Source organism: Aspergillus melleus (assembly GCF_016097325.1).
Source record: "Aspergillus melleus strain CBS 546.65 chromosome Unknown contig1, whole genome shotgun sequence".
NCBI lineage: Eukaryota > Fungi > Ascomycota > Eurotiomycetes > Eurotiales > Aspergillaceae > Aspergillus > Aspergillus melleus.
Genome location: NW_025763370.1, coordinates 3,997,004 through 4,017,397, shown reverse-complemented (window position 1 = coordinate 4,017,397; position 20,394 = coordinate 3,997,004). Strand labels below are relative to the sequence as shown.

Genomic DNA, 20,394 nt, shown 5'->3' with positions numbered 1-20,394 from the left:
AGGAATAGAGTCGGACCTTGCCTGCGCGCATGCGCTGATACCCCTGACTGGATTCCATGATGGAAGAGCAGTAAATCCACAAAGACCATTAAGGCAGACCTGAGCATCGAGAAGCGGTGCTACGGAAAAAGGGAGGAAGACGAAGGAGAATAGATAGATAGCACCGTTGCCGGACGGGCCGAGTACCTCGCAGAGGGACGGGAGTTGGGAGCCTGAGTGGAGCCTGATCGACCATCCACAAGGCGTCCCGAGAAAAGTTTCAACGCTGGAGTTCGCCTCTCCGTGCGTATTGTTTACCGCCGTCGAGCCCGTGATTACGCCGTCAATACATCCCCCGTCGTTCCCGTTCCCGGGACCGAACCTCCACTCTACAATGGACAACTACTTCAGTGGGTATGCTGGACGCTAATGAGCTGCATATGCGCCCCCACGATGGAGATAACGCCTTCCAATACACTCGGACAGCCAGTCTCCGAGCTGTATCTTACAACGGGCTCGATCTTATTATCCTTTATTGCGAACCACACCCCTGGAAGCGCAGGATGATGACCATCGTACACGCCGATTGGCCAGATCCACCACTCTACGCCCTCTTTCGCGACGGAATCTGCATTTCTAGGCTCTATTCTGGAACCCTGCTCATGCCGAATGTGACGGAATCTCTACCCGATGCCATTCTCGAGGTCCGAGTCCGAGCCTGTCGGGCTAGGCACGATGGATTATGGGATACTAGTTTACGGAACGGAGGGTCCGGATCGGTGTTGACTATTGATCTGCAGCTTGCTGAGATTACCAACGGCATTCATTACGGGACAGGTCGGAGACAGTGCAGTGGATAGCTGAAGTGCTATAAAGAGGTGTCTTGTCCGTTAAGCTGGACATTCTGTTTCCTCCCTGGTACACCTATTCTCTGCCAAGAGACACGATTCCCCCCCCCTTTTTTTTTGCTCCTACTACCAGCAAGGCCCATGTTATACACAGCCTCCTTTGAAAGCTACAATAATGTCAACCCTTGGTGGAATGCCATCTTCGGATGACTCGCGAGACGACAATATCAGAGGCGAGCCCGAGATAAGCGGTCAATATGAAACAGATACGGCATCGACTCGAACCAAATTGGATGGACGGGATGACAGCGAGAAAATGGGCGATATGGAAGAGGAGGTTGAGCAGATGGTGCGGCAGCTCACCCGTCATTCTACCCGATTCTCCGCAACTGGTGCGAACAATCCTTTCTTCGAGGAGAACAAAGAGTCAACATGGCACCCCGATAGTCCATTTTTCAAGACGAAGGATTGGATCAGATCCCTTCTCGCCGCGCAGTCGCGCGATCCAGAACGGTTTCGTCAGCGTAATGCTGGTGTAGCCTTCAAAGACCTCCATGTTCACGGTTTTGGCAGTCCAACTGATTACCAGAAGGATGTGTTCAACTCGATCCTAGGTATTGGTGGTCTTGTGCGACAGGTGGTTGGCAGTGGTCTTCAAAAGGTTCAAATATTGAATAACTTCAACGGAATGGTTAGAAGCGGTGAAATGCTCCTGGTTTTAGGCCGTCCGGGAAGGTAAGTTCGTTCGAAGAGAACGCAAAGCTCATCCAAGAAGCTGGTTCACGGCACGTCTAACTTGCAACTGATACCAGTGGCTGCTCAACACTTCTCAAGACAATTGCCGGTGAAATGAATGGAATATATGTCCACGAAGACAGTTATATGAACTATCAAGGTATCATTCTGCCGCGCTTCTATCTTCCTCTATCTCCAAAAGTGAACTAATGAATGATGTATAGGTATATCCTCCAAGGACATGCAAAGTAGATTCCGCGGAGAGGCTATCTTTAGCGCTGAAAACGATGTCCATTTCCCACAGCTTACAGTTGGGGATACGTTGACATTCGCTGCTCAGGCGCGAGCGCCCCGCACACGGTTTCCTGGATTGAGTCGCAAGGAGTATGCAAACCATGTTCGCGATGTCGTGATGACAATGCTGGGATTGCGGCACACTTTCAATACACGGGTAGGCAATGACTTCGTTCGAGGTGTTAGTGGCGGGGAGCGCAAACGAGTGAGCATTGCAGAGGCAATTCTCAGTGGTGCGCCTCTGCAGTGCTGGGATAACAGCACCCGCGGACTCGACAGTGCCAATGCATTGGAATTCTGCAAGAATCTGCAATTAATGAGCAAATATGCTGGCACAACTGCATGTGTTGCGATTTATCAAGCCTCTCAGAATGCATACGATGTAAGTGGGCTACGTGGTGGCTCACTGAAGCAAAAGTTTAGACTAATTCCTCTCACGATAGGTATTTGATAAAGTTGTTGTACTATATGAAGGTCATCAGATCTACTTTGGCCCGACTAACGAGGCGCGCCAATTCTTTACTGACATGGGCTTTGATTGCCCGCAGCGCCAAACCACGGCCGATTTTCTTACTTCCCTGACCAGTCCCAGTGAAAGAAGGGTGAAGTCTGGGTTTGAAGACAAAGTGCCCCGAACCCCAATGGAGTTTGCAGCGCGGTGGCGGAGCAGCCCAGAATTTGGTAGACTCTTGCAGGAGATTGAAGCTTTCGACCAAGAGTATCCCATCGGAGGAAATTCCTATACTGAGTTTGGGGAGGCGCGTCGATTGATGCAGTCAAAGCAACAGTGGGTTTTTTTCCGCAATAAAATCATTGCGACTTAATTTACTGACCCAAACAGGCGTGCCGAATCTCCATATACACTCTCTGTGATTGAGCAAGTGAACCTGTGTCTAGTACGCGGTTTTCAGCGCCTCAAAGGAGATGCCAGCTTGACAACTACTGCTATCTTCGGTAACTTTTTCATCTCGCTAATTCTAGGGAGCGTGTTTTATGACATGCCCTCTGATACGTCCAGTTTCTATTCTCGTGGTGTCCTTCTATTCTATGCAGTGTTGATGAGTGCGTTTAGTAGTGCACTCGAGGTTAGTCATGTCCCTACATAGGATTGTGAGTCGACTAACAGTGTCCTAGATCTTGACGCTTTACGCTCAACGTCCTATTGTGGAAAAGCAAGCTCGATATGCGTTTTATCATCCATTCGCAGAGGCCATCGCATCCATGCTCTGCGACCTGCCGTATAAAATAACCAATTCGGTGACATTCAACCTACCTCTCTATTTCCTGTCTCACTTACGCCGAGAGCCAGGGCCATTTTTCATCTTTTGGCTTTTCTCTATAGTAACGACATTGACTATGTCAATGATTTTTCGTTCTATTGGTGCCGGGTCAAGATCATTAGCTCAAGCCCTCGTGCCGGCGGCGATATTGATCCTAGGTCTGGTTATTTACACTGGCTTTATCATCCCAACTCGTGATATGCTGGGCTGGTCAAGATGGATGAATTATATCGATCCCATTGCATATGCTTTTGAAAGCCTCATGGTCAATGAGTTCGATGGTCGAGATTTTCCCTGTCTTTCGTTCATTCCCTCGGGCCAGGGCTACGAAGATGTTGATCCCACCCATCAAACCTGCAGTGCGGTATCCTCTTCCCCAGGATTGCGGAGCATTAGTGGAACTTCTTATGTTGAAACAACATACCAATACACTCGCTCCCATTTATGGCGGAACCTAGCAATCATGATCGGGTTCATGGTTTTCTTTATGTTCGTTTATCTTCTTGCCACGGAGCTTGTTTCCGAAGCTATGTCAAAAGGGGAAGTCCTTATATTTCGACGAGGTCATCAGCCGAAGAATACTCAAGACAGCGAGACTCCATTAGATACCGGCTACAAGGAAGATAGTCCGAAGGAAGGTTCTGCTAATATACAGCGTCAAACTGCGATATTCCAATGGCAGGATCTGTGCTATGATATCAAGATAAAAGGGGAGCCACGCCGAATTTTGGATCATGTAAATGGATGGGTCAAACCTGGCACAGCTACAGCATTGATGGTACGTTGGTTACTGTTACCCTCGAACTCTAACTTTTTGCTAAGAACATATAGGGCGTCTCTGGTGCTGGAAAGACAACACTGCTCGACGTGCTCGCCACGAGAGTAACAATGGGTGTTGTCTCCGGCGAGGTTCTAGTTGATGGCCAAGCACGCGATGACTCGTTCCAGCGCAAAACCGGCTACGTTCAACAACAAGATGCCCATCTGCAAACTTCGACTGTACGTGAAGCGCTTCAGTTTAGTGCTCTGCTCAGACAACCAGCACACGTCAGTCGACAAGAGAAATTGGACTATGTAGAAGAAGTGCTTGACCTACTTGGTATGCAGACTTACGCAGATGCTATAGTTGGTGTTCCAGGAGAGGGTACGTTATCGTATATTCAACTAGCCCGTTCGATCTTCTTATCACATTGAACATGCTGACTTTCTGAAAGGCCTCAATGTTGAGCAACGGAAGCGCTTGACCATCGGGGTTGAACTGGCTGCCAAGCCGCAACTACTGCTGTTTCTCGATGAACCAACTTCCGGGCTGGATAGTCAGACCTCATGGTCAATTCTAGACCTCATCGAGACACTCACGAAGCATGGCCAGGCCATTTTGTGCACAATTCATCAACCATCTGCAATGTTATTTCAAAGGTTCAATCGCCTCCTATTCCTTGCCAAAGGAGGAAGAACCGTCTACTTTGGGGAAATTGGCGAAAACTCTTCAACGCTCGCGAATTACTTCATAAAAAACGGAGGGCATCAGCTTTCAGCAGGCGAAAATCCTGCGGAATGGATGCTTGATGTTATTGGAGCGGCTCCGGGTTCCCACAGTGACATCGACTGGCCAGAAGTTTGGAATAACAGTCCTGAGAAGCAAGCCGTGTGTAACCACCTGGCGGAACTGAAGTCGACCTTATCTCAGCGTCCTAAGGAATCGGGCTCTCAAGATGATTACCGCGAGTTTGCCGCACCAACCTCGGTCCAATTAAAGGAATGCCTTTCTCGGGTTTTCTCGCAGTACTGGCGGACTCCGTCATACATATACTCCAAGCTCGTGTTGTCTATCTTGACTGCGTTGTATAATGGCTTCTCCTTCTTCAAAGCCAAGAATACGCAGCAAGGTTTACAGAACCAGATGTTCAGTATATTCATGCTGATGACTATTTTCGGGAATTTGTGTCAGCAACTCATGCCCAATTTTTTGATACAAAGAAGTATCTATGAGGTGCGCGAACGTCCGTCAAAAATGTACTCCTGGCGTGTTTTCATGGCCGCCAATATTCTGGTGGAATTACCGTGGAACCTGCTGGTAGCTATCTTGATGTTCGTCTGTTGGTACTATCCTGTTGGTTTGTATCAGAATGCCGAGCCAACAAATGCAGTACACGAGCGAGGAGCACTCATGTTCTTGTTCATGCTTACTTTCCTGTGGTTTACATCCACTTTCGCGCACATGATCATTGCCGGTGTTGAGAATGCAGAGACAGGAGGCAACATCGCCAACCTCATCTTTGTGCTTTTGCTTTTGTTCTGCGGGTTTGTCTTATCCTTCTGATCCCTTCATGTTTTGGGATGGTCCATACTGACAAAATAAATAACAGTGTTGTCGCTACTCCGGAAGCCATGCCTGGGTTTTGGATCTTCATGTATCGCTTATCTCCGTTTACTTACCTCGTGTCAGGCATGTTAAGCACTGCGGTCAGTGGAACCGAAGTGACATGCGACTCGATCGAGACTTTGAAGGTCAATCCACCCCCGAATCAAACATGCTCAGAATATCTCGGAGCATTCGCGGCGGCAAGTGGAGGACGCGTTCAGAACCCAGATGCAACAAGTCAGTGCGCATACTGTGCCATGTCAGGGACAGATACCTTCCTGGCGTCTGTGAGCAGCTATTGGAGTGATGCGTGGCGAAACTTCGGCTTGATGTGGGTGTACATTGCCTTCAATATCGTGGCTGCCATTGGCGTATACTGGCTGGCGCGGGTGCCTAAGGGGAGTAAGACGAAGGGCAGCACTTGATCGGCAGTCATCAGAATCAGCTTTCCGATTCAAGGAATGCATCTGATTATGGGACGATGGGCGAGAAACTTTGATCACCTTACCAGGCCATTCTTTATCTTGAATTTCTTTTTCCCCCTTCTTTGTTCTGGTTTTCTTTTTCTCCTTCTGTATTTTCCTTCTTGTTCGAACACCGCTCTTTTGGTATTACATAGATAGATCTTTATGGTCAGTGTCTTACCTTACTGACAAACCTTATAATTCGATACATATTGTCTTCGATTACTCCAATACACACCTTATAAGAGACGTGTCTCCGCCACCAGACATGAATAAAACTCAAATAAACAAAGATAAAACATGATCTAACAACGGTGGACATTCTTCAACTTCCCAACGGTATCATTATACCCCTTTTTCTGTTTCTTCAACTCAGCTTAGAGCGCTACCTGGCAATACTTGAGAGCCTGAATTGCCTCCTTGTTCGCGATCTTTTCAGCGAGCTTCTCCTCCTCCTCCTTCTTCTTCCTCTTCTCCTTCCTGCCCTTCTCCTTCTTGCCCTTCGCTACGTCCTTTTTGTACTCCTCTTCCTCATTTCCAACAGCTTTGACAACCTTCCACCTTCCGCCCTGATCTTTCTCTGCCAGTCAACGACACAATCATTTTCACTGATAAGCTCAACCCTGCGGATTTTATTGGCCCTGTGTCAGGGAAGTTACAATAGCTCCAGGGACCAGAGTATCGCCATCCCAGTTTCGTCTCCAGGATGGCTTTAGCAGCATTAACCCTGCGCTTCTTTGGTTTGGTCTATTGTCTATTCAGTTAGTCTAGAGTACTGCTTAACCACATAGAAAGATACCATCCACTTACAGCTATATAGTCTCCACAGAGAAGACTGCCATCTGCCCTCTTTGAGTGCCCTGCCCAAGCCACTTTTATATTGGATTGCAATGAGCAAGCTCTCTAGTAACAATGCCATGCAATTCTCTGTATTGGGCTAGAACACGGAAGTGCGGTTTCCGGCCAACTCTCTGAGTTTCAAGGATAACGATATTGAGTCGCACTTGTGTTGTAAGACTTAGTCGGTTTTTCGTGTTCTGGTTCTGAACTGGGTCGGCGGCACGTCTGTGTCTCAGGTATATGGCAGACAATTAGCTGGGATAGGAGGCTGACATAAGGTAGAATACCAGGCCACAAGATATTTCAGTTTTTTGAAGTTTCTAATAACAACTTGTTACTTTCTTAGGCTGTTGAGTGGTACTATCGATATTCGAATTTTTGTTGTTTCATCCCATCCATCGATAACGAGGATCAAAGGACGTCTGAAAGAATCTGCAGGATTGAGAGCGTTAGGAAGAAAAAGGAGGAAGAAAGGATAGAGATAAGGAGGAAGGTTAGAAATGGTGATCCAGAAGGACTATGGTGAATACGAGCTACTTTCACTACATCTACATCTACTTGATGAATTTGGAGGCTTTGAGATAGTGAATGGACTATCTTGGAAGAAGGAAATAGCGAAGAAAATAAATACAAAACGTTCTGGCGAGCAACGCTGACGACTAATTTCTAGTGATATAGTTTCAACTTGTAGTGTAAGTTTAATCGATAGATACTATTTTGGCCTCATGTGTTTGGAACGTATGCATGACATAATTCTTTAGAAAGGTATGGGAACAGTAGAAAATCTTCGATATCATAAAGAGAAAAGAAATCAAAGACATTGAATGTATACACATACCAGCACAGTTTGGGAATTCTTAAGATCTGGTCATATAGCGCTTCAAACCAGGGTATTGAATTGACCATTGATCATACATTTGCGGTGGAGGTTTCGAAATCTAGGGGATGATAGACGAAGTTTCACTTTGCAGTAACAACAAAAACCAGGGAGGATGAGACGTGTATGTACGCATGTGTATATCAGTTCCTAATCACTCAACTCTATAAACCGTGCTGATCTGCGTACAAGAGGTAAGGTAAAAATGAAAATCACTTCCTGGCCACGAAGATTCTATCCAGGATCCACCGTATATACAGACCGGGCGTAGAAGAGGTACAGCGATGGCATGATGAGGATTATTAAGAAGGACAATGCCGGTGACCTTCCAAGGCAAAGGCGGGATGATAGATGGGGAAGCATTAATGAATGCTGAATCAAAAACAAGGCGGGATATAAGATGGAATGAAATGGATCCTGTACAATAGGAAGATAAGACAAAACCAAACACCGCTCCATAGTGAACGCCATAGAAGTATGATATGGTCTGAGACGTAAGATGCAAGAACATAATGATATAGACTGGACAATGAGAATAAAAACGGGCTGGAAAGGTTGATCCGGCCATAAGAGAAACAAAACATGATAATGGTATATGATATTGATTTATGGTTTTTTCTTCATGTAACTCCTTGGTTCGGAGGTGGTCTGCGTTACTTCGTCTCCTTCTAGGACTCGCCATAATCGGCGGATGGAGAAACCGCTGCTGAAGAGGTAGATCCCGATCAACCAGGCGGCGAGGATGTTTGCGAGATGGTGGAGGAGGTAGGCGTATGAGACGCCGTAGACTGCCGAGTAAATGGCAATAGAAAAGAAGAGCATGTATGTGAGGTGTTTAAGCCTACAAACATTAGTAAGGAAGCATTCGGAGATGGAAATCGGTGAACATACCGTGAGGTGACTCGGGGAATCATAGTCCCTGTAGTCATGGCTTCGACGAGGAGTATGAAGGGCATTATCGACAAAACATTATGATGCGATGAGAATGGCATAAACCAATGCACAACCAGATTATGAGCCCACACAAGAAGCACAAGAATGTTGATGGGGAGGATCCACAGCATAAATACGAAGATTGAATAACTGTAGTTGGCGAAATTGTAATGCGCGGTAGATTTCTGAAGCTTGTTAGCAATGCTACCACACGAGGTTCAAAAGTCAGCCATACAGTTTCCTTGGCATGCCATTGGGCCCGGACGGCGGTTGCGAGCTGAACGATGCACGCCACCATATAAGCGAACTGGTAGGGGACGGCCGTCGATACGAGAATCAGCAGGATGATTGTGTTGATCACACGTCGTCTGGGTGTAGGAGACGAGAAGATCGGGAGGTTCCTAAATGTGCGATGTTAGCGATATGAACTTGACGTTCAAAACAGACAGGCAGATTTACCCTTTGTCATCACGCCGAATGTACCCAGATTTACTCTTCAGAAAACCATAGACAGAAGTGAAAATCAAAATGAGAGCAAGGGCTGCGTAATTGACAATGACACATATACCCACGCTGATTAGACCGAAGACGGGCACCAAGAACCAGAAGAACGAGTCCTGGGAGCCCAGAAGCAGGTCGTTCTTGGTGAAGTCAATTGGGGACTCGGTGGCATTCACGGGCCAATGAAAAGGGTCATCGCTCGGCGGCAACTTGCTGGAAGTGGCTAACGAGGAAGCTAGGAGAGACATGGACAGTAGGAGAGCGGGCAAGGAAGACCGCAAGGAGCGATCTAAGCCCTCTGCAAAGGTAAGGAAATAGCCGGTCTCGTCGTACACTTGAAATTGCTTTCGCAGAACCAGAGCGATAACAAGGACGGGAAATGCAGCAAAAACAGTACGATAACGCATCACCAGCTCTCCTAGACTGCCGAGAATGTCCACCGACAATGAGAGGTCGACCGTGGAGCCGCTGCTTGGATCCGTCCAGAGCTGAAAGGAGACACCACCGTAGGTTGCCTGGTCGCGAAGCGGAGGGGGCATAAACGGTGCCAGTCCGTGCAGATTCACGTTGACCTCCTTCACATTGACGAAGAACTTGGACTCGTGCGGATCCGGAATAGACTGCCGCAGGAGGGGAGCAAAGAGTTCCTGCTGGCCCTTGGGGCCTCGTTGGACGATCTTGAGTTTGTAGTCTAGCAGACTGGAATACAAGGCGGGGATTTTAACCTCCGTGAGCATGGGACGGTTGGCCGGCAGTCGCATCTTCAATCCAGCACTGAGCAAACTGCCCAAGCCGATGCGAGCTCTGATGACGGCATCCGAACTGTCCGAAAATTCGGCCAGCACCCATCCTTTGGTCGGTGAATGGGCCTTGTCGATGATCGCCACAAACTGATGCTCCGCCAGATCCTCCAAGTCATACTGGAGATAGGAATAGGGCTGGACTCTATCATAGGGGTGTTTCGAGGCGGGTGTCGACGCTGGCAGATGGATCGCATCGTCAGCGGCGTTCTTGCAGGCAAGCCGCGTAGAGCCCGAAGAGCCCATGCCGCCACCGGAAAAGTCCACGTTCATGGAAAAGATGCTGGAGAATTTTCCATTCTGCAAAGGGAGCACGCTGCAGAAGAGGACCTCCAGATTGCTCTGATCCCCGGCTCTCTCGAATGGCTGATCGGTGAGCAGAGTGAATTTCTTTCCCGGAACCCCCTGCGGAGGGACCGGCATAAGATGCACATTGGGACCATTGCGATGACCGAGTTCTCGGAGAGTAAGCCGTTGCCCTTGGGGTAATATCGCGTTGGCTTGATCCTCCAGGGTCAAGAGAGAGTTCGGCTCTACAGGGATTATTGTATTAGTTTTAGTAGAAAGCAACAATAGAGTTCGAGAATTGTTACCTTTTTGCGGTAGGGTTCTCTCCGCCACGGGCTCCAGTCCGGTCAAGTACCATTTCTTGAAAACGCGCATCCGCTGCGCCCTCGGCTTCGTCTGGCTGGCACGTCGCACATCGACCACCTCGAACAATGATTTGATAATCGCTTTCCGGAATTGATCGCACCAAGTGATAGACAGATGATCCATCCCGATCCAGACGTCCGGGATGGTGGACGTAAACACGGTGAAGCCATGGGTCTCCGGGACAAGAGACGATATACTCGCATAATCCGAGGGAACGACCGTATCCCGTGAGCCGCCCGCAATCGAAATGAGCGTCACATGCCACAAGGGGTTGTTGTTGGCCCAAGTCTGAGAGTAGGCCTCGCGCCAGTAATCGTTGATTTGTTTGTAGGTTTGGACGACGTCGGATTCGAATGATACCGGAGGTTTTGCGTGGGGCGCAGACATGGTGACGATGGTGTTGACCGAATTGGCTTGGTAGTTCGGCATAGTCAGTGTTGTACGTGCGACAATGCCTCCCATGGAATGTCCGACGAGGATGACGGAGCTGGGATCCGGGAGATCGGGATCCCGCCACGACCGTCGCGGGTCGTGGTAAAGCGAGAGGATATAGGCCACGGCCTCATTGACGTATTCGGCTTGATCGACCAGTGTCTGTCCGTGAAAAGCCGCCATGTCTTCGTTGAAATCGATCATGAAGAAGTCCAAGCTTCGGGTTCCGGCCGCGAGACGCTCGTGGTCATGGCGAATCACATCGGCGTAGTGTCTCGACGCTTCGGCCGCTAGAGATCGGACCTGTCGATAGCTCCCGGCATTTCCGGGGAGAAATAGGACGGGAGCGCCATTCAACTATAGCGAGCAGAGGACTGAGTCAGATAAAACAGGGATCTTCCAGATGAGGACATCAGGACTTACCCCGAGGTTTTCCTGAGTATATGGGTCGACACCAGCCTCTCGGTACAGATACAGATTATACTTGCTCGCAAAGCGCGTATGTTCCGTGTCAAACCCCACCATATGGAGAAACGACGGACTCATGACCGGTATGCCGCAACCATCTCCACCAGACTGCCGAGTCGAAAAGGAACGGAGGATGAAGAAAAGGAAGACGGAGGCGACGCAGGTGGTCACGGCGGTTAAGATCGAGCACGGCCACGGGCTTCGGAGGCGGGACGGTCGAGATCGGGACTGGGCGTCTGGCGACGGTTCCATTGGGAGTCGTTGGGACGCCAATGGCATCATGACGGAGGAAGATTTGGTGTCGGAATGGCCAAGGTTCGTCGGCGACGCAACAGACGCCGGCGTTCTCCACATACTCGAGTTTCTAGAGCGTGGGGTGGATGCGCCGGCGTTGTCTCGACGCAGCTCAAAGCTGGTGCCTGTGCGGGCTACCTGCGGGCGCGATTTCTCCGGCGAGTCGGCGACATTGGGACCATAGCTTGATTCGTTCGGAGTTCGAGAAGCCAAAGATTCTTCAGCGTCGTCCTCGACAGGCGAGCCAGACGAGCGTCTGTGCATTGGAAGAGGCAAATATCGCAGTAATCATCCAGCGCGTTGCTGAGAGGAAAAGAAATCCGACAGATAAAAGGCGATCGCAGGTTTCGGGGAAGGAGGGAAGTTCTGTCTGGCGTCGGCGGTTAAAGGAGAATCGGATTGGATTCGATCAGGGGAGAGCGAGGTTCATCAAATGGAGAGAAATATCCGATGCTGTAGCGACTGAGTATTAAAAGAGAGTGGGCTGAAAAAGAGAATTCTATCGTTAGTCGCGACTTTTTATTTTTTTATTTTTTCCCCTCTGCCTTGGAATTGATCGGCCCCTAGAAAACCGGGATGATAGGACGAACGAGCGACGAACCGGCCGGGCAAGGACAAAGGAGGGGGAAAGAATTGTCGACGAGGGAACGGAGAGAGAGAGATACGCACACGACAGGGAAGCGCGGTAGAGGAATGGACCGAGGGGAAAAGAGAAACGAGCACCGTAGCAAAGGATCTCCCGGAAGGGAAGAGGTGAGGATGAAGATGGAGATAAAACTGACTGCCTGAGCGAACGTCGTCGTCAACCGCCGACGGAACGGGCTTGGCGGATGCGCTCGGCACCGGCGTGACTGGCCTGGACCTCGACTACGGACTCCTTACGGAGGTGGCTGCGAAGGATCGGTGTCTGAAGAATTACTACAAATAACAATCTCGAAGGACTAACGACTAGTTAACGAACTCTCCAGATTTGAGCTGCCATCTGAAACAAAGAAAGGCGGCGCGATCATGAATCATGACAGAGGGCCAGGGCCCCGGAAAGGGGAAGACGTGCCCCTTTCCGGCTTCTAGTCTGATATTCTTCATCGCAGACCGTCGGAGACTTCAATTCTCCTGGATCATCTTGCGTGGTGACTGGTCCAATAGTGAGTGATAGACCGACCTGCTCTGGTCACTAAATCTTCCTATTGACTGCATCTTCTCCACACGTCCATCTCGGTCTTTTCCTCCGTCGAGCGCTCAAGGCCGTTGGGACGACGGTCAGGTGATCTTTGTCGACCGCCTTCCGAATTGGTCAAGTGTCGTGCAGGTCGGTCGGGGTCGGATGAACATGGCTCCGGGCGAGGATCACTTTCGCCTGTGCATTCATCGTGCTTTCACAGTCGGTGTGTCACTTATTAATTAATGAATCATGTTCCTCTTTAGGTTGGGGGCTTCATCCAACGCTTGACTCGATGAGGGTAATACACTGTAGGGATAGAAGGCCTTGGCACAGTTTTATCAGCGACAAGCGACCTACCTTCACTACCTACTCCCTGATGTTTATCAGCCTCGAGACAGCATGGAATTAGTGCACACCATTCGCTTGTAATGCCCTTCAAAGTGTTTCGGGGAGTTTGGAAAAGCTTTCCAGGATCTCTGGGCTTTCTTGGAAAATGGAGCCAAGACAGTCAAGACCTGCGGATAGTCTGGGCAAGCCTCAGCCAAGGTATCTCGATGGGCGTCATCGAGATCGAGGTCAAGCCACGCCCACATTCCACATTCCGCACACCGGCATGGCACATCGCTTTATCGCACTTTGCACTGCGGAGCTCCAGCAGTAGAACGGGGATAGCTGATAGGATCATAATCAACACTCGTCGACCGCAGCAGCCATCCTCGTCACTCTACACCAAGCACGATGACTCCACGACGATTCCTTCGCGGCAGGTGATACCGGCCCAAACTTTGGTTTACCCAGTCCGGGAAGAGCAGATGGGTCGCGTGGAATGGACACAGACCGTGGCTTCGAGTTCTCCGTCAGACTTTGGCCAGGCGATTCGACCGAAATGGATGAGGGTCATCGACTAGCGGGTTTAGCGGCTTACCCCGCGACCGGGGGAGATGTGGACCATGGCTGGGTAAGCCCGAGTCAGACGAAGTTGCATTAGCGCGAAGGATGATAAGGGAGCGCAGAATAGTTCGGATTGAGAAAAATAAAGAACAAGACAGAGATATCCAGACCCGATACCCAAAGCGAGGGCATTTGGATGGAAATCTGGAGAATAGGAAATCAAGCATCAAGTGGAGAGCGAGCGGCTTGGCTTCCGTTCGGTCAGAAAGCTTGGCACGGGGATATCGATGCTCGTAGACATTCGTCGGAGGATTCTAGTACACCGGAGTAGACCATGGCTCGTCGTCATTCGGAGATCGGCACGCCAAAGGATTCTGCGGGGTTTGCCTGTTCTTTCCTTCCTGTTCTATTTTCTTTCCTTTTCTTTTCTCAATTTTAATCCTTTTCACTTGCCGAGGGTGGGCCAGCTCATAATGGTTATAAACCAGTGCTTCCTCCCATCGTAGCCTTGTTTTTCTTATCTTTACCCTCTCTCCGTGTAGTTCTTTCCTCTTCTTCGCTGTCCACCAGAGATCCTCATCCTCCGAGCGAGGGGAGGGCCCGCTTATTCTCATCCTATTCTCCGTAACCTTGTCGTACATCTGAACAATGACGGACACGCAGATAGAGAAAGTCGACGGGGGAGTCTCCCATGCGACACCTCAGTATGAGTCGCAGCAAGTCACCTTTGCGAGCCTGAAAAAATACCTGGTGACGCGCTTACCAACGCTAATCCCACCCATGAACAAAGCCCCCAACCCATTTTCTGCGCTTCGACTCCTAAACCGTCAACAATGGCTTTTCTTCTTGGTTCGTTTCTCGGGACCACCATGTCGTCGATCGAGTTAACGTTGTTAGGTCGCCTTCTTTGGCTGGTCCTGGGATGCATTCGATTTCTTCACCGTCTCGTTGACGACGTCACAACTGGCGGAGGAATTTGACAAGTCCATCTCTGACATCACCTGGGGAATTACCCTGGTGCTGATGCTCCGGTCCGTCGGCGCCATTTCGTTTGGAATTGCCTCGGATCGCTGGGGTCGGAAATGGCCCTTCATCGTGAACAACGTCCTGTTCATTGTGCTGGAGCTCGGCACCGGCTTCTGTCAGACCTATAAGCAATTCCTGGCCTGTCGGGCCCTTTTTGGAATCGCTATGGGTGGTCTGTACGGAAATGCAGCGGCCACGGCATTGGAGGATTGTCCACAGCAGGCGCGCGGTATCGTGTCCGGTCTGCTGCAGCAAGGGTATGCTTTTGGCTATCTGCTTGCTACGGCATTTGCGCGTGCCTTGGTGGACACGACGTCTCATGGATGGAGACCGCTCTACTGGTTCGGGGCTGGTCCGCCGGTCCTGATCATCATCTTCCGTCTTTTCCTCCCCGAGACTCAGACGTTCCAAGAGCGTCAGGCGACCCGGGAGAATCGCCAGGGCGGGAAGACGTCCGAATTCCTCGAGCAGAGCAAGGTAGCTGTGAAGCGTCATTGGCTTCTCTTGATTTACTTGGTTTTGCTGATGGCGGGGTTCAACTTCATGGTAGGTCATTGAGTTCCCAAGAAACTCCAGTCTCTAACTGGTTATAGTCGCATGGATCTCAAGATCTGTATCCGACGCTACTCAAAAGCGAGTTTGGCTTCTCTCCCAACGCGGTTACGGTCACGCAGGTTGTCGCTAACCTTGGAGCCTTGACCGGCGGCACTCTTTGCGGCTGGGCCAGCCAGATATTCGGCCGTCGCTTCTCCATCATCGCGATCAGCATCGTCGGCGGTGCCCTTCTATACCCGTACACGTTCGTCACCTCTACCAATGTAATGGCCGCCGCCTTCTTCGAGCAGTTCTGCGTGCAAGGCGCATGGGGTGTGATCCCAATCCACCTGATGGAGCTCTCGCCCGGAGCAATCCGTACGTTCGCCGTTGGTACGGCCTATCAGCTAGGGAACCTTGTCTCGTCGGCTAGCTCCACGATCGAATCTACGATCGGCGAACGCTTCCCGCTGCCCCCGACGGAGAAGGAGGAACACCGATACCAGTATGGCAAAGTGATCTGCATCTTCATGGGCTGTGTCTATGGCTACACAATTCTGGTGACCCTTCTTGGGCCGGAACATCTCGGTCGGAACTTTGACGTCGCACACGACTCCGACATGGCCGCGATAGGGGCCCACCGCGCAGCCGCTGATGGTGAAAATAGCGACCCGGAAAAAGGCACGGTGCGGATTGATTGATGGATTACTGTGGAAGCCAGCGAGGATAATTCTTGGACTCTGGATATCTCTATTGCTACCATTTCCTTTCTTGTATGTAATTATCAAAGGACCCAAGGACTCGAGAAAGTGAGTGGTATTCGATGGGATCGGAGGGCCGGGATCTAGCGAGAGCAGGGAGTCATTAGCAAGTGCAACCCAAAAGACAGGACAAGACTTTGTTAGAAAGAATTTGCATCTGAGTCTGCTTAATTGTAAGATTGTATGATTGCGTTCATGGGACAAGTCACAATGAGGTAAAAGGGTTTCTTCATTTGCAATGATGGACGGGGATAGTCAAACAGTCACAGTCAAAGACCTCGAGATAGGCCGATGACCATGACAATGACAATAAGAGCACAATAAGAGAAGAGGAAAAAGGTACTCACCCAGCCCGTCTGCACTCAGTGTCAAGAACAGACACCCACAGTAAACATCACGATTCAAAAGAAGAAAGAAGACATTCAGGGGGGAAAACCCAGCCGATTTAAACCAACCTACCACGTTAATTACCTCTTGGCTCACGGGATCCAACCCCGCACGATGATCGAATCATCGACGAGAGTTGGCTGACTCCGTCGTACTTTTTGCTTGGTGGCGTTTTCTCGGCGGATTTGATTTGTTTGTCTGATTTATGCTATGGTGTGATGTTGCTAGGGTGGAAGGGGATGGCGGTGATGTCAGTTATTTGTTGTTGGGAACCACTCTAGAAGTTGGAGTTTACCTAGTAGATAGTAATGGGTTGGATTGACTGCCTTAGATAGGCAGGTGGTGCCTGAAGATCGTCCCCATTGCATTTGGGTTTGGGTTTGGGTTGCCCCAGGCTCCACTTGTTTTTTTTGGGTGCCTGAGGTCCACTTTTGGAGGGCCTCTCCTGGACACGTTCTCTACAGCACGTGAAAACGGTTGAGCTTCTTTCTCTGTTAAGTTAGGTTTTGGGATTCGGATGCTTCTGGGGGTTTATCTTACGTCGATAAGTAGGTTATTCGATTTTATGCGTGGTATGCTGGAATATGGGTACTGTACATCAGGTATAGTATCTAGAGCTCTATTTGTGAAACCGAACCAAGTTCAACTGCGGTATAGACAAGAATACAATTTGTTTATTGTTGCAAAATCGGAGTAACAGCGAGACGTCTGGATGATAGATTGTTCCCCCGGCTGTTAGTATTGATCTCCAAATTGTTCGGGGAGCTAGTATGATCTACCTTTGAATATCTAGTTCATGTGTCGAAAACGTCGAGATATCATTTAAACCCAGGTGTAGGGAAGGATATACGCCTCAGACTGTCCACGATCTGTGATATCAGAAAGGACTATATCGTTTGTCGTTTCCGCGCCCAGATACCAAGTATGGCTACTGTACCGAGAACAGCTGCCACAGCAATCGGGTGGCTACTGGAAAACTCTCGGATATTGGAATTGGTGGTCCGTAGTGACACAGATATGATCGGCTTGGGTGATCGGCTTTCTTGTTTTGAAGGATGCTCTGAAACATTCCCGTTCACTTTTTCACTGGCATTGAGCGTGTTATTGTTGACTTCTACCGAAGATGGGGGCATTGGATTCTCAAAAACAACCACCGGGGTCTTCTCTTGCTCCACAGGTTGAGCAAAATTAACGGGATCCGGTTTGGGACGACTGGTTTCTATAAGCAAGCGCTTCTTTCGGATACGGTGGAACTCACATAGAACCTTCCTGATTAGCTTGCCAGGCCCGGCACAGTGGCCATTGTTGTAGCCTTTCATCACACGAAAGAGGCTTCATCAAATTAAGCAAAAGCTTATTAAATAGACTCTCCTTCCCATCAACAACCCACTGGGCCCAGAACTCAAACAACCGTGGATAAAAGCCCGCAGAAGCCCATCCTAGCAAGCAGATAGAGCCGTCAGGTTTCCAGATGATATTCCGCGGCGTAACGTCTAGATGGCAGAGAATTAGATTATCGTCTCCCAGCGATACGCTTCCATCTTCCGGGGAGAGTCGACTGTTGAGCCACGACTCCAGTTGTTCTTTGCTTTCGAACCTCACGCTTTCATTGTCAGGCCAAAGAAGACCACGACAGGGTCCGCCGCTGAGACTTCCGGGTTTGGTGCCTCGAATTGTATGCAGATAGTTTAGCACGTTGCTGACTCTTTTGATAAGGACGGGATCGTCCAGCGGATCTATCACATTTCCTTCGACGTACTCCATCACGATGTATCCACGGCCCAAGTTGTCGGTGAAAAATCGGTAAGCACGTGGGATTTGCATATGGGTCTGGTCGACGAGATCATATGCTCTTTGGTGATTGAGGAATCCATATTCCGAGATACCGATACCAAACTTGATCGCTGTATCTTCGGATACCCTGACGACGCGTGCACCGCCGTCCCTGCCTCCAATGATGCGGCCGGGTGGTCCATCAAGACAAAACGATATCAATTCACTATCGGATACATGGTTCATACTGGTTTTGCGAACGACCAGGACTACAACCTGGGGGGTAAAGACAATAGATGGAAAATGATATAGTTGTCCACGATGTGATGAAGTTGTTCGGTGTCTTTAATACCTAAGCAAGCACCCAATCATGTGATTTGAAGGCACCTCTTGCCGCAGATTCGATTGGTCGTTAGTATAGCTGCGCTGTTAAGGAAAATCGTTCATTTTCAGGCTGAAATGTTGGGTTCTCTTTCTCCTGTTTCGTTGTTAAAGGTCCATCTGGTCAGCCTATGCCTTCTTGGGCTTCACCTTTTTCGCGGCTTTTTCTCCAATGTTCAATCTAACCAGTTCATGCATAAATCAACATTGATAAACCGATATATGGTCACATTTCTAGATGTAAGATAACCCCCTATTTGCTCTGCTTTGACACATTCAGAATTCGCAAGAAGCTCAGTGGAGGCTACCTACGGGCAAGAAACCACAACTCTTCAGACAGACACGTATATTTCTGATTTAGCAGATCGCAGGATGTGCTTTTTAGATGTCAATCTACTCCTGTGATTCGATCAACAACCCTAATTAGCTCAAGCGAGTGGCAGAGAAGAAACCTCCATGTGATTGGGCACAAAAAGCATCAAAGAATGATTGACCAGATAGCATAGCAACAGATAACAAGAATCAGGACACTAGTTTGTATATGACTGAACATATGGTTCTTTTCACTAAATCTCTGTCCTCCTATGCAGAAATCAGCCATCATAGATCCACCCCAGAGAGATGAACGTCGTCATTCGCGGTAAAGTCAAGTTGACCGGTAATAGCGGATCCATCCGCCCGCTGCCCCTTGATCAGGATGCGTTTCGAGAACAGCACTGTAGCATGATAGGCCGGAACCAGTATCTCGGTGGTAATCTCTTTCTCGCTGTACTCGCTGTACGTGGAGGAAGTTCTGTGGGTGAATTGGTAGTTCAATTTGATTCCCAATTTCACGCCGACACCACCGCTGGCCGAAAGCTCGATGCCCGTGCTTTGAGCCAGCTCGGTCGACTCGCCACTAGTGACACCGGTCCTGAGCGTTTTGGACCTCCTGATTTGATCGGCAGTCCCGTTGGTCCAGGAACCTTCGACGTACCATACGATGGCTCTGCTCGCTGTGCAGAAAGGGTCGCTGATGAGTCGGAGGCTCCGTGCGTCTGTATCGTCGTAGAAGGAGGTAATGGCAATGTAACTTCGCACTGCTGAGTCCAATGATAAGTGGTGCCGGTGCTCGGGATGTTGTTCGCAGTGATCTTAGGTACTGAGTCGGTAAATTCCGCGGACTCTTTGGGAACTTTGAGGGTCGGGACGACTGCGTAACCCAGGTCAGGGGGGTTAGTATGGGATCCGGCACTGATCCTGAAAGTACCAGCAATCACAGGAAGAAGCTCAGACCCATTGAAACCGTTAGTATAAGGGTACACCTCCCAAATAGAAACGTCGACATCGGCCTTCGACTTTGTGTCATCCCAGATGCTTTCGGGTCCGTACTGGCCGTCGGCTGCAAGATCAGACCGTAGGCACCAAACTTTGCTAGTCGAAGGCGCGCTCCAGCCTGACTGGGCAACATCTCCCATCGATATATAACCAGCCGGTGCTATGGGTCGCCAGAAGGAACCATCTGCGCTGGCTCTGCTGCCCTGTAGGGTTCCATAGTTCCCGATAGCCATGCTTCCCAGAGGGCGCAAGCTCCCCTGTGCAAGCGGGTGCCAGAATTCTCCGTCCCTGGCGGCACCACTGCCCTTGTCATTCCAGATGGCGTCAAAGTTCGAAGTCAAAGTGACGACCAGGTCGCCATACGTATAAGTTTTGTTTGGCATTCTTGACTGAACGAT

The 20,394-nt window shown here is 49.6% G+C and overlaps 6 protein-coding genes across 8 annotated transcripts; 3 read left to right on the top strand and 3 right to left on the bottom strand.

Moving 5' to 3' along the window:
- Positions 1 to 1,002: 1,002 nt before the first annotated feature.
- CDR1_1 (pleiotropic drug resistance family ABC transporter) lies at positions 1,003 to 5,926 on the top strand (the record flags this gene model as incomplete). The annotated part of the gene is made up of 9 exons (XM_046083068.1): positions 1,003 to 1,562; positions 1,640 to 1,722; positions 1,787 to 2,238; positions 2,300 to 2,643; positions 2,698 to 2,941; positions 2,991 to 3,914; positions 3,968 to 4,280; positions 4,351 to 5,440; positions 5,506 to 5,926. The coding sequence occupies 9 exons, from the start codon at positions 1,003 to 1,005 to the stop codon at positions 5,924 to 5,926; spliced, it is 4,431 nt and encodes a 1,476-aa protein (XP_045939025.1).
- A 1,198-nt stretch (positions 5,927 to 7,124) lies between these two features.
- BST1 (GPI inositol-deacylase) lies at positions 7,125 to 12,601 on the bottom strand. Of its 3 annotated transcripts, XM_046083065.1 has the most exons (5): positions 11,426 to 12,601; positions 9,075 to 11,359; positions 8,851 to 9,016; positions 8,574 to 8,800; positions 7,125 to 8,523 (listed from the first exon to the last, which is right to left on the bottom strand). In XM_046083065.1, the coding sequence occupies exons 1-5, from the start codon at positions 12,026 to 12,028 to the stop codon at positions 8,289 to 8,291; spliced, it is 3,516 nt and encodes a 1,171-aa protein (XP_045939022.1). In that variant the 5' UTR covers positions 12,029 to 12,601; the 3' UTR covers positions 7,125 to 8,288. The 3 variants fall into 3 exon arrangements, with proteins under 3 accessions (XP_045939022.1, XP_045939023.1, XP_045939024.1); XM_046083067.1 differs by having other exon boundaries at positions 8,502 to 9,016; positions 9,075 to 10,449; positions 10,510 to 11,359; positions 11,426 to 12,247; XM_046083066.1 differs by having other exon boundaries at positions 8,502 to 10,449; positions 10,510 to 11,359; positions 11,426 to 12,247.
- An 879-nt stretch (positions 12,602 to 13,480) lies between these two features.
- LDX57_001422 (uncharacterized protein) lies at positions 13,481 to 13,834 on the top strand (the record flags this gene model as incomplete). The annotated part of the gene is made up of 1 exon (XM_046083064.1): positions 13,481 to 13,834. The coding sequence occupies one exon, from the start codon at positions 13,481 to 13,483 to the stop codon at positions 13,832 to 13,834; it is 354 nt and encodes a 117-aa protein (XP_045939021.1).
- A 631-nt stretch (positions 13,835 to 14,465) lies between these two features.
- Positions 14,466 to 16,078, top strand: JEN1 (sugar transporter family protein; the record flags this gene model as incomplete). The annotated part of the gene is made up of 3 exons (XM_046083063.1): positions 14,466 to 14,666; positions 14,715 to 15,389; positions 15,437 to 16,078. 3 exons carry the CDS (start codon positions 14,466 to 14,468, stop codon positions 16,076 to 16,078), a joined length of 1,518 nt encoding a protein of 505 aa, XP_045939020.1.
- A 1,701-nt stretch (positions 16,079 to 17,779) lies between these two features.
- LDX57_001420 (uncharacterized protein) lies at positions 17,780 to 18,544 on the bottom strand (the record flags this gene model as incomplete). The annotated part of the gene is made up of 1 exon (XM_046083062.1): positions 17,780 to 18,544. One exon carries the CDS (start codon positions 18,542 to 18,544, stop codon positions 17,780 to 17,782), a length of 765 nt encoding a protein of 254 aa, XP_045939019.1.
- A 735-nt stretch (positions 18,545 to 19,279) lies between these two features.
- Positions 19,280 to 20,379, bottom strand: LDX57_001419 (uncharacterized protein; the record flags this gene model as incomplete). The annotated part of the gene is made up of 2 exons (XM_046083061.1): positions 19,280 to 19,667; positions 19,760 to 20,379. 2 exons carry the CDS (start codon positions 20,377 to 20,379, stop codon positions 19,280 to 19,282), a joined length of 1,008 nt encoding a protein of 335 aa, XP_045939018.1.
- Positions 20,380 to 20,394: the final 15 nt, after the last annotated feature.

Coding starts and splice junctions, on each gene's coding strand:
- BST1 (XM_046083065.1), bottom strand. CDS start 12,028: ATGCACAGACGCTCGTCTGGCTCGCCTGTCGAGGACGACGCTGAAGAA. Junction 9,017..9,074: donor ATTCGGCGTGATGACAAAGG/GTAAATCTGCCT, acceptor TCGCACATTTAG/GAACCTCCCGATCTTCTCGT. Junction 8,801..8,850: donor AATGGCATGCCAAGGAAACT/GTATGGCTGACT, acceptor AACAAGCTTCAG/AAATCTACCGCGCATTACAA.